This window comes from Nuphar pumila, chromosome 3, assembly GCF_984573655.1.
Source record: "Nuphar pumila chromosome 3, dmNupPumi1.hap1.1, whole genome shotgun sequence".
NCBI classification, from domain to species: domain Eukaryota; kingdom Viridiplantae; phylum Streptophyta; class Magnoliopsida; order Nymphaeales; family Nymphaeaceae; genus Nuphar; species Nuphar pumila.
The window spans coordinates 125,230,390-125,242,684 of NC_143251.1; the positions used below are offsets into that span (position 1 = coordinate 125,230,390).

General features: G+C 38.1%; 1 protein-coding gene across 1 annotated transcript; it reads left to right on the forward strand.

The window, feature by feature from the left end:
• The first annotated feature begins 1,993 nt into the window (after window positions 1-1,993).
• On the forward strand, window positions 1,994-12,075 carry LOC149843637 (zinc finger CCCH domain-containing protein 40-like). Its single transcript, XM_089999981.1, has 4 exons — window positions 1,994-2,159; window positions 9,983-10,252; window positions 10,524-10,747; window positions 11,083-12,075. Exons 1-4 carry the CDS (start codon window positions 2,055-2,057, stop codon window positions 11,891-11,893), a joined length of 1,410 nt encoding a protein of 469 aa, XP_089856107.1. The 5' UTR covers window positions 1,994-2,054; the 3' UTR covers window positions 11,894-12,075.
• The last annotated feature ends 220 nt before the right edge of the window (window positions 12,076-12,295 follow it).

Below are 12,295 nucleotides of genomic sequence, written 5' to 3' on the forward strand. Positions count from 1 at the left end.
CCTACAGGATGTACGGCAGTGTACAGCTCCCCCATACACCCCACTGATTGTCACACGGCGCTCAGTGGGGACCCAGGAACAGCTACAGTGCATGTTCCTGGGGAAACATATAACCTGCCCGCCCTCCTCATGGATCAAATAAGAAATAGACTCTAGGTTTGGCATGGAAGATACCATTCATTTGCATGGAGAGCTCTTATGACCAGGTCGATCTTGTCTATGATTTTGATCTTTTTTTTTGTATATCTTTCGTGAACCTGCGTCTTTTCAATTCGGCTCTTCTTATGCTGAGAAAACAGTGTGTTGTGTGTGGGTGTGGAATATTGATGAGGTTACTTGTCAGTTGATTCTAGTAATCATATTTTTTTTTTCATCACCGAGGTGGTATCCCATGTGGTAAGCAGGGTCCTGTACCAAGCTGAAGGCCCAAGTTCAAATGCCCTGACACATGGGGTTTAAGAGAGATCTGGTTGCTTAACCCTAGCTTGTGAATAAAAAAAAAGTAATCGAATTCTTTTTTCTTCTTCTCTCTCTCAGTTTGTTTGGGCCTAGCAGGAGCATGGTTTTTAGTGGCTATATTTGAGGCTTACCCCTTTTAGGCCATATGGGTTCTTGTGCCTCAAGGCTTAAGAGGCTTAAGCTTTTACATGTGGAAAGGCTTAAGACTTTAAAAAATTAGTTGTTCATTTATTTTTATTTTGTAAAATTTAGTTACTTTTAAGATCTTATTTTTTAGTTAAACTTAAGTTATTTAAAAAATTTAAAAAAATCTTATGGTAACATCAAATTTTGTGTTGATAAAAAATAAATTTATACATTAAATTAAATAAAAATAACCATTAATAAAATACATAGATAACATATATTCAAGCTTTATTTAAGTAGACAACTCTTATAATGATTGACATCCACCATTATATAATAATTAGGCCGCATAACTATCATAGTTAACTAGAGTAAAAAAATATTAAGCAAGAGATTAACTTTATTTCATACTAAGTACTATTTAGTGGCAACAAATGCTATTTTTTAACACTTTTATGAATACTATATAAAGGCTTCATGACCTTAAATGAGAAAAAAACTTAAAAAAAGAGAGCTTCATTTCATCCTGCTCTTGAAATATTATTTTTTGTTTTACATGATTGATTTATAAAATTGATAGAAATTACTAATAATGAGTTAATTTTTTATGTAAACATTTGTTTCAATTTGAATAATAATATAGATTAATACTTAACAATTATGTTGATTAATAGAATTCAAACAATCCAATTTTCACTAGTATTTGATTTTGCAAAACATTAAAGAGCCAAGTCTACAATTGTTTATATTTATTGTTATTTATTTGTCATACAAAAAAATATTATTCAATATGTTAAATTTTTTTGAATGCTTTAAGTTTTAGATCTCAAATCCCAACAGAGAGGGTCAGACCCCAGATCATCTTGTCACTGTTTTGAACATATCCCGTATCTTAATATCCCGTATCTTGAGATCTGAGGGTATAAAATGCAAGCTTAAGTTCTGATGCACATAAGGATTGCCAATAGAGCTTGTCTATGGCTTCATGAAGACATATCACATGCTCTCTCTCTCTCTTCGCTTAGGGTTTGGAATCGAGGGAATGTGCGGTTGCCTTAGTTACGTTTGGTGATTCAACCCTACCTCATTAGATCCGATCCATATCGGGTTCTAGTTCTGGAATTGTATCTACTGTTTGCATTGCATATAAAGATTTAGAATTAATATGATTCAACCCATATCCGATCCATTTGTAACACAGGAGCTACGTCACGTGGATACTCCAACACGCCGTGTCGTATTGCTTTCTATACTGCTCTTAAGTAAAATTTACACAAAAAAGAACGTGTCTCGTGTCCTTTAGCCGTGTCATCCTGATGTACAGTTGAGTTAGGGCCAATGATTTCTGACCGTACGAGGAACCACGTTTGTATTGGTTCATAAGAAGGGTCAACGACCGACATATTACATCCGCTTGAATCAGCAACGAGAGAGAGAGAGAGAGAGAGATCAATTTGGGGGAGAGGGAGATGGCTCATCGTTTGCTGAGGGACGTGGAAGCCGACGGATGGGAGCGCTCCGACTTCCCCATCATCTGCGAATCCTGCCTCGGCGACAACCCTTACGTCCGAATGGTACATCCCATCCACTCCTCACTTCTCGTTACCTCTCTCACATTCTGATTATTTTGCCCTCTTTGATTCTTGATTTGTGCACATAGCAACAACCAACTACATCCGTCTCTCTTGAGTTGTGCATGACTTTGGTGTTTGTTTCGTCAGATTCCCTATCTGATCCTTGAAAACAAGGGCTTTTTCTTTTTCCTATGTTTTGGTTGCCAATATTTGATTGATGATCTTTAGAGGCTGATTTTTGTGGTCGGTTCTTTGCGTAATGGTTTAGTTGTATTTGGTTCCCCTGGACATGTTGGTTCATTGGCCGCTGTGTTTTCCGTTTCCTCGAACGAACGGTTGGATTGATGTTTGTGGTGGTCGTGGTTTGTTCTTATTGCTTGAGAAATGATTTGGTTTTTGCATAAATTTTGGTTTTTACAGTATGTTTTTCTTGTGTTTTATTAAGAAATATTGGAAAAATAAACAAATATATAAATGTTAAGAAAAATGAAATTGCAAAAAAATAAAGTAAATGCTTTTAAGACTCCTCTAGAAGTTGTATATCATAGTAAGAAGATGATATTTTCATTTAAATGAGTATCACAATACATTGAATATATTGCAATATTTTAATAGCTTAAAGTTGCTGGCAGGACATAATTTTTCTGCATTTTCTTGAAAACATGAAATTTGTTACTAGGGTATTCATTTTTTTCTAAAATTCCACTGTACTGATGCGATCTAGATGCTTGGTTTTACACAAACGGACTATTAGATCATCCGTTTACAATGTATAAGAAGGATCTTTTAAGGTTTGTGGATTCCAAGCAAATGGACCACCCCGAATGCATATGCAGGGTTAGATTTGCAAAAAAACATATGAAAATCTCTGTGCATACCAGTTTACATATTTCAGTTTCCCTTTGTTACTATGACTAAATATAATTTGATTATGCAACATACATGACTTCAAAAATGTGCTTAATTTGTCTTAAATAAAATGCATATTTGATATACCGATGGCATTAGGAGCAGGAGACAAAATCTAGAAATGATCCATCATGGATTACATGTGGATGGATGATCATGATGTGATAGAGAACATTTTATATGAGACTAAAATTCAAGGTGGCATATCTAGGTTGAATGTCATGTTATTGGTGAAAGGCAGTTTATAACTCCATGTTCCTCTCGTAATCTTTTGGATGATATACATACAAGTTGTTTAGTAAGAAACATAAAATGTAAAAATTGTCTGGCATGAAGATTATGTATATTGCATTGACCATGACATGGTAGTGTTTTTCTGTGCAACTAAAATTCAAGGTGTTATATGTAGGTTGAATGTCACCTTGCAGGTGAGTGGTGATTCGTGGGTCTATGTTACTATCTTAATCTTTTAGATAACATACAAAAATGACAGCTAGTTTGCAAGAAACAAGGAGGAGGAGGGGGGTGGGGGCTGGGCGCGGGAATTTTTGCCAGAAATCATAGTAAAAGACATTGAAGGGAGAAACCATTAGCACTAGAAGGTGAGCACTGTCAATCATTACCAGTGAAACATGTAGATTGTGCATAAGAAGTTGGAAAAAGGTTCCTGAGTATAGGAAGAAGCCATGAATAGAGTTAGTCAATAGTGACAAGATGTTAGAGATTTAGTTATGGGAACAAAGAAAAGAAGTAGATCAGCTTTAGTATATTTAGAAAACTAGATACTTTATCCTTTTTGAGTTGGATCTATTCTAATACTGTCTTTGTTTTCTATCACAAGGTTGTCTTTTATGTTATCATGAATGTGAACTTTAATTTATGAATGTTAGGAGTTAAAGGTTGTGCTCAAAATTTGTAATTCTCTTTATTTGCTTGTATGTGTTAATCCAATTGTTTATTAATGGGAGAAGCCATTAATGCGAGATAGTGAGGAAGGTCAATCATTGGTCATTGCCAATAAAACATGTACATTTTGCATATGAAGTTCAAAAAAGGTTCTTAAGTATAGGAAGAAGTCATGAACAGAGTCAGTGACAAGACTTTAGAGACTTAGTTACGAAAAAAAGAACTGGACCAACTTTAGCTTGTTTAGAAAACTAGATAATGTTTTTTAAGTTGGATCTGTTGTAACCCTGTCTGTCATGAATATGAACTTATGAATGTTAAGGTTCAAAATTTGCAATTTTTGTTTTTTCCTTGTATGTTAAATCCAATTGTTCATCATTTTTTTGTGGTAAAAGTCTCAAATACATATTTTTGATTAAAAGTTTAAAACTTGTATTTCTAAAATTTTATATTATTGAGCTGCTAATAAAGTTTTAAAATTTTGTTTTGCTATTTTTATTCTTTGTTTGACATGCAATATGATATGATGAATCTGCATCTTAGACCTTTCTGATGTGTGTGTGTGTGTGTGTTTCTTTTGAAAGAACTTTCTGATGTGTTATAATATGCTTTTCACGTCATTGAAAAAAATGACATATCCGCACAAGGCCCTAGTTTTAGCATGAATCATACCGTGAGGTTGGTGCACTTCAAATCATGGTTCTTAATGGATGGTATCATAGTTACAAACATCATTCTCAATATTTTCTTGGCAAGGGAATTTCTAGGGAGATTTTGAAAATACTTTTTTTTTTGGAAAAATCTCAGAAAAATATCGTCATGTAAAATTGATTACAAATAATATGCATAAAATACTTGTAAAATTTTATAATGGGTGGATGATGTAAACAAAAACAGGTTTTGCTTAATATATCACATCTGGGTGGGTAGTATGGGTAATATAAGTTATATCCTAGTATGAATGCAAACCTTTCATAAAGCTTTAGGGAAAAAAACTACCAAATGATAGTCCCATATCGATCAGGTGGAGGGAGGAGGTCTTCCTTCCACCTCTATTTAAAGGCTGTGTCCCTTTAGTTTTCATGCTTCAAATTTCAAAGCATGGTCACGTGCTACAAACTTGCCCATTCACATGGATAACAGGCTGGACTGGTTCACGTGGTGCTACCTTTTTAAAAGAGCACATGCTCTTGCAAAAGGTGTGTCAAATTGGTCTCGTTAAGTGTTTCATTTTTCACATTTAAGATTGCAAAAAGAATATGATAATCTCATGATTTTTTTAAAATGTGAGATTTTTAAAATCTTGCCATAATATTGTTATTTTTTCATTTTATGATTAAATCACAATAATATCGTGAGATTTTTCACTCGGTGATATTTGTGACTATGAATGGGTACATGGGCAGTCATATTAAAACTGACTGAGTCATGACCGGGTTGACTCGACGAGCTTTTAAATATTGATTCTGAGTCTTCTTATCTTCTCAAAACATTAGTGCTACCGAATATTTCAAGGTGTGTTTCTCAAATGCGGTGATTATGGATTATGATATTTCTTTTTTGGCTTTTAGATCCCTAAGTGAGGGGGATAGGGTGAGCATTACTATTGTTTTCTCTTTGGAGGAAATCAAGAAAACTATATGGTCCCTTCCCAATGGGAAAACACCGGGCTTGGATGGTTTTCCTATTGAGTTTTATAAAAATATATGGGAGTGTGTCAACGCAGATCTACTACACATGATGGGTGACTTTCACTCCAATGCAAAAATTTTTGGAAGCGTGAGAAAATCTACTATTGTCCTTATACCTAAGGATGCCCAAGCCGAGCATGTTGGAAGATTTAGCACTAAGAATCAAGGGAGTTATTGGTCGCCTTATCTTGGATTCGTAAAGCGCCTTCATCTCGGGTCGACAAATACATGTTGCATGTGTTCTTGCTCATGAGGCTATCCATTCAATCAAGCTTGCAGGTACAAAATCCTTTTTCTTGAAAATTAATCTTGAAAAAGCTTTTGATTTTTTGGATTGGCGATTCTTGCAAGGGTGTATGCATAATATGGGGTTTGGCGAGAAGTGGGGCATTGAATAGAGGGTATGTTGTCTGCAACCTCGATTGCGGTGTCCATTAATGGGGAGAAGGGAGACTTTTTCAAACCTAGACGAGGGTTGAGGTAAGGTGATCCTCTATCTCCTCTTCTTTTTATTATGGCTATGGAAGCTCTCTCAGTGATGATTTCTAACGCGGAGGATGAGGGGGTTTTTCGGGGTTGCAAAGTCTTTGAGTCGGTTTCTATTTTCCATCTTCTTTTTGTAGATGATTTGTTGTTTTTTGAGGAAGCATCAGAAAAGAACGTGGGATTTGTGGGTGGTGCTCAAGTGCTTCTCAGAAATCTCGGGCCTACGTATTGATGAGGGGAAAAGTCAAGTAATGCTGTTCAACAATCCCTCCGTTGAGTCCCAAACGTTGGCACCCATATTATTCAATTGTGAAGTGGTATCATTCCCAATGAAATATTTGGGCCTCCCACTTCACTTGGAGATCTCCCAAGAGTCTCATTGGAGTATGGTGGAGGGTAGAATTTGCCAAAAAATTCAGTCACGTGCTTCTCGCTTGCTCTCTAGGACGACTAGTATAAACCTTATTCCTTTAACATCTCTTGCTCGGTGAATCACTTCCTACAAATTTTCAAAATTACTAAAAAGGTTGAAAAATGCCTTGTTTCTTTGCTTCAAAAATTTATTTGGAATGGATTCCTGTAAGGGAAATCTAGTGCGCCCATTAATTGGTTGGTCATTTCACAACCATTGGAAGTTGGGGGTTTGGGGATTCATAATTTGGAAAGATTTAACACCGCGCTCTTAGCCAAATGGTTATGATGAATATGTAGGAGAGAAGGTCGCTTTAGCTTAATTTTCAAAGAAAAATAAGGCTTGGTTGGATGGCCTTGGAGCTGGTCCAAAAATCATGGATGGAAAAAGGTCCACAGTATTTGGAAGGGATGGGTAATGGCATTGGACCCATTCAATGAAGTGGTTCGGGTTAACGTGGGTAGTGGTAATGACACCCTTTTTTTGGCAAGATGTGTGGTGCAGTGAAGCAAGGCTAACAGACTCATTTATGCTAGTATACTATGTCACAGGGACTCGACTAACTGGGTGCCGCACCCGCATCGACGCGGTGCGGGTGCGCGTGCATGTGTGGGTGCGGCACCCGGTGTGGTCAACCTGACCCTGGGTGCGGTCAACACACCCAGGGTCATTTATGTCCAACTTTTGGACTATATATATATATATATATATATATATATATATATATATATATATATATATATATATATATATATATATATATATATATTTTGCTGCACCCCCGCACCCAAGTTTTTTGAAAGTGCCGCACCCCCGCACCCGCACCCATGTGACATAGCTAGTATATGAGTTTGCTAGAGCCAAGTACTGTAAAGTGTGTGATTTTTTGTCTTGTTCGGAGGGGGTGTGGGACATTGTTTTGAGAAGATATCTATCGGACATGGTGTTACGACAATGGACTGCACTCATGAATGTGTAGTCAGGCTACTCCTTATCTCAATGGGAGGACTTGGTATGGTGGAAGCTTAATATAGTAATGGGCTCTTTACTATGTCATTGATGTATTGTTTACTCGGGTCTTCGTCTTCCCCTTGGCCGAAGCATACATTGTGGTATGTGAGACTCCCACTTAGGGGATCTCTTATGGGTTGGTTGATTATTCATGACGTGGTAAATTCAGAACTAAGATTCAGGAGATGGGGATTTCACCTTGCTAGTCGTCATTTTGTTTTTGTGGAGGAGTCTTCAATTCATCTTTTTTGGGAGTGTAGCTTCATCCGCTCATTGCTGCGTCGAGCTTGACATGATATTTATACAAACTGGGAAAACATTTCCTTTCCCCGTGATGTTCTGATTGCATCTCATCTAAACTCGAAGGGCCCCTATTGAAATTCGTATAGCATGTATGGATTTTGACCGCTTGGAGGCTATTGTGGATTGAGAGAAACCAACATATTTTCAAGGGTAAACAATGTGATTTAGAAGGTATCCTTGATCACTTGCGTTGGGAAGTTAATGTGAGGGCTCGAAGCAAGTGGCCGGACATTCCCATCGACTGGATTGGGGAGTGCAGATCCATGACTTGAGAACTAGCCCACGCTATTTTCCTGAATTATTCGTGTGGACGGATTTCTCAACGAATTCATGGTCTTCGGATGCTATGTTTCTTTCCTCCTGTTACTCTGTTTTGGCACTTTTCGTCCCCTGCTGAATTTGTTTTTATGGGTGGGACAGTAACTGTCATTGCTTGCTGTGTTTTTCAGACGCAGCAAGTCATATCTCATCACTTGCTGCAACTTTGTACTTCTCACTTCTTATATTTATGATATATAACTTCTTTTTCTCTAAAAATAAAAAATTTCTGCTTTCCTGAGTATGAAACTTGTGTGACAACTGGAATAGCAAATTCTTTTATTGAAAAAAGAGAAAAAAAGTTCATTAAAAGAGGAGTGATGAGATGTCACAAGAAACAGAGGTATCAGGTAGGGCGCTCCGGATCAGGTGCCATATGATAGCACAAAAATTTGTGCCTTATGCACCTGATCACCCTCCATCTTGGGGTTAGGGCCTGTCAGTTGTGGGGCCCAAGACCTGATGGAGGGCGATCAGATGCGTAAGTTACAAATTTTGTGCCATCATATGGCATCTGATCGGGACTCCAGGTGGAGGGGGGGGGGACCCTAACGGTCCTAACCTTGGAGTACCAACCCATCTAAGATCTGATTTGGACTGCTTATGCTCAACAAAAAGATAAATTGCACTCAAATAAAAAGTGAATCAAGTGTGGATCTAGTATTATAAAAACATCTCCTATACCTTTCCTGCCATGTATATTGTCATGAGAGAAAAAACTACCATTTCCAAATGAACCCTTCTTACCCTTCTTCACTGCCACGGTGCCAAAGATTTTGGCTGCATAGATGCAAATTTTATGCATCTGTCTTCCAGCCCAGTTGCCAACATATTTCTTTTTTTTTTTGTGATGAGGAATCCTCACTGAAGCAAGGAAAAACCCTCGCGTCACAGTGACTCCTCCATGGAGCACATTGGACAGCAACTTGTCAAATAGAAGCATCAAGATGATTTTGAGAAGGCACCCTATCAATTGACCTCAACCATGAAAAGACTACAGCAAGTGACACAGTCCTCAGATTTCCAAAGTTGCATTCAAAGATTCTAATTATGATTAACTTTGAAAATGCTGCTTTCCAAATCTCTCTCTCTCTGATCTGCAAGCTCATTTGTGAGTCTTAGTGAAAAAAAGCTCCTTTGTGAGAGTCCCATCTCTTGAACATCTAAAGACTATATTCCAGGCACCTTCTCCCGACTAGCAGTTTGCAGCTGAGATTATTTATGGCCAAGTTAAGGAGGTTTGGGCATCTATCATTTAAAGAGAATTCAATGAAGGGTCTGACAACTGAGATCTCTTCCCACATCCACATGCACATATGTAAGGATTTTTCAGGTCATTGTTCGCATATTAAGGAGAATCTGGAGCTAGTGCGCTAGAGACCCATGGTTTAGGGCATAAGTTGCTATTGCTGTTTGTGTCATGGCAAAATTGACAAACAAGTAACTATGCTCTGAACCATGTACTTGCAACATATTTCATCTGGGACATGGATGATTATAAATCTTCCAACAGTAAGTAATATTTAAGTTACTTGATTTAAGCATTCCCCAGTATGCCCTGAAAATGATGTGTGATATTTATGTTATTAACTTGTAGCGTCAAGGTTATTTCACCTTGAGAAGTGTGATGCACACATGTAACATGACAGTCTCGGCCATGCCTAGGAGTAAGAGCCCTTTTGCATTTTGTTGTTCATTCTTGTACTCATGAAATTGTCAGCAATATGGTTATTTAACCATGCATGCATTTGACAAGCAGTTTATGATATTTGAGTGTTTCTTTGCAGACAAAAGCAAATTTTGACAAGGAGTGCAAGATATGTACAAGGCCATTTACAGTTTTCAGATGGAGGCCTGGACGAGATGCAAGATACAAGAAGACAGAAATTTGCCAAACATGTTGTAAGCTTAAAAATGTGTGCCAGGTGTGCCTTCTGGACCTTGAGTATGGGCTGCCTGTGCAAGTTCGTGACACAGCTCTGTCCATAAGTTCAAACGATTCTATTCCAAGAAGTGATGTAAATAGGGAATACTTTGCAGAAGAACATGATCGTAAGGTTTGCTTCATAAAACATCGTGACTTTTTTCCCCCCCTTATGTAATTTGGGCATTTTAAATGCTGTACTGTCTCAAATTAAAACTACTTTGCATCTTTATTTCAAAATCTTGTTCTTGCATCTGCCTGGACCTACATTGGTATGTTATCTACGTTAATGTTTTCATTCATAATTGAATGTTCAGAGCGCTATGGACTAATACTAGTGTGTCAATTGTACAAAACAGTTAATACTACAGCTGTCTGAGCAAATCCACTGATTCATTTTACAGGCCAGGGCTGGCATCGATTATGAATCCTCTTATGGCAAGGCACGCCCTAATGATACTATATTGAAGCTTCAAAGGACCACTCCATATTATAAAAGGAATCGAGCACATGTTTGTAGTTTCTATGTACGAGGTGAATGTACAAGAGGTGCTGAATGTCCATATCGGCATGAGATGCCAGAAACCGGAGAGTTATCTCAGCAGAACATTAAAGATCGTTACTATGGGTATTATGTTTGGTAAACCTTGTTTTTGTTTTTCTCTCGTTAGTTGAGCCTGCATATGAATTTCTAGCCCATAGCATGTGCAGTTTGGCATTTGGTAAATACGAGGACAAATCTGAAACAAAACAAATGAGTTGGACCCTTTTTTTGGGGGTTTTTGTTGCCCATAATTAAATAGGTTCTCAATTTTCCTTGTTCTATTTCCAATATTGAAATGACCCTCTAGATTATTTACTTGAAGTCTTGAACTATGGGGCCAGAAGTTGTTAACGCATATTCTAAAGAATACTTTGTTCCTCATCATTTTTTTTTCTTTGCCATGCTTAACATGTTTGCAGAGTGAATGATCCTGTTGCATTGAAACTTCTAAACAAGGCAGGAGAAATGCCATCTCTTGTTCCTCCTGACGATGAGAGCATAAGGACACTTTATGTTGGTGGGCTGGATCCTCGAATCACAGAAGAGAACCTCAAAGACAATTTCTATGCATTTGGTGAGATTGAATCAATAAGGCTAGTGCTCCAGAGGGCATGTTCTTTCGTTACATACACAACTAGAGAAGGTGCTGAGAAAGCAGCAGAAGAACTATCAAACAAGCTTGTCATAAAAGGGGTGAGGCTAAAGCTAATGTGGGGGAAGCCTCAGGCTCCAAAGCCAGAGTCAGAAGTCCAAGACGATGAAGCTGCAAAACAAGCAGGGGTGGTGTCCCATGGTGGCATGCTTCCAAGGTCAGTAGTATCTCAACAACAGAATCAGCAGCTTCAGCCACCAGGTATTCAGGAACAGCCCCCCTTGCATTATTTCAATATCCCTGCTCCACTCTTGCCAGAAAGAACATTTTACCCATCAATGGATCCTCAGAGAATGGGAGCCCTTGTCCCTTCTCAAGAAGCAAGCAGCAGCACATCAAGTGGATCAACAGAAGGGCAAGAGCAACAGAAACAGCAGCAGCCGCCACAACAAGGATCCTACAGGCCTCCAGATGGTTCCCACTTCGCCTATCCAGCACCACCACCTCAACATGGCCAATACCCGCCATTCTACCCACCTTATGGTTATATGCCACCACCTTATCCTCGGTACCCTCCACATCAGTCTGCACCACCACCACCTCAGCCTGTGCAGCAATATCCGGCTCAGCAGTTCTAAGAACTTGATATCTATTTCCTAGTCTAAATGATTGAAAAATATAAGAATTTGTGATCTTGTACAAGTTTCTGCATGACTGATCCGAAGGTTGTACTTTTAGACATTCAATGGAGATGATCGTTGGAACTCTATTGATAGGTGTTATGAAAAAAAAAAAACTCTATGATAGGAGTTTCTGAAAATTTCCCATACTTCACAATTTTCATTTTTGTTTGATTTGGTAAGAAAGCTGTGCTGTACGTTATATTTTACATATGCAGGTGGCCTAAATATGCAGCAGCTTCCATGGCATTTTCTTTCTTCTTTTTAAGAAAATGTGCTGTGAAGCTAATTGTTCTGATGGTATCAGTCTGTCTAGTGCGCGATTCTTGTGCCTTGCGTTGCACGCCTTTGGATATCTGT

Coding starts and splice junctions, on each gene's coding strand:
- LOC149843637 (XM_089999981.1), top strand. CDS start 2,055: ATGGCTCATCGTTTGCTGAGGGACGTGGAAGCCGACGGATGGGAGCGC. Junction 2,160..9,982: donor ACAACCCTTACGTCCGAATG/GTACATCCCATC, acceptor GTTTCTTTGCAG/ACAAAAGCAAATTTTGACAA. Junction 10,748..11,082: donor ATTAAAGATCGTTACTATGG/GTATTATGTTTG, acceptor ACATGTTTGCAG/AGTGAATGATCCTGTTGCAT.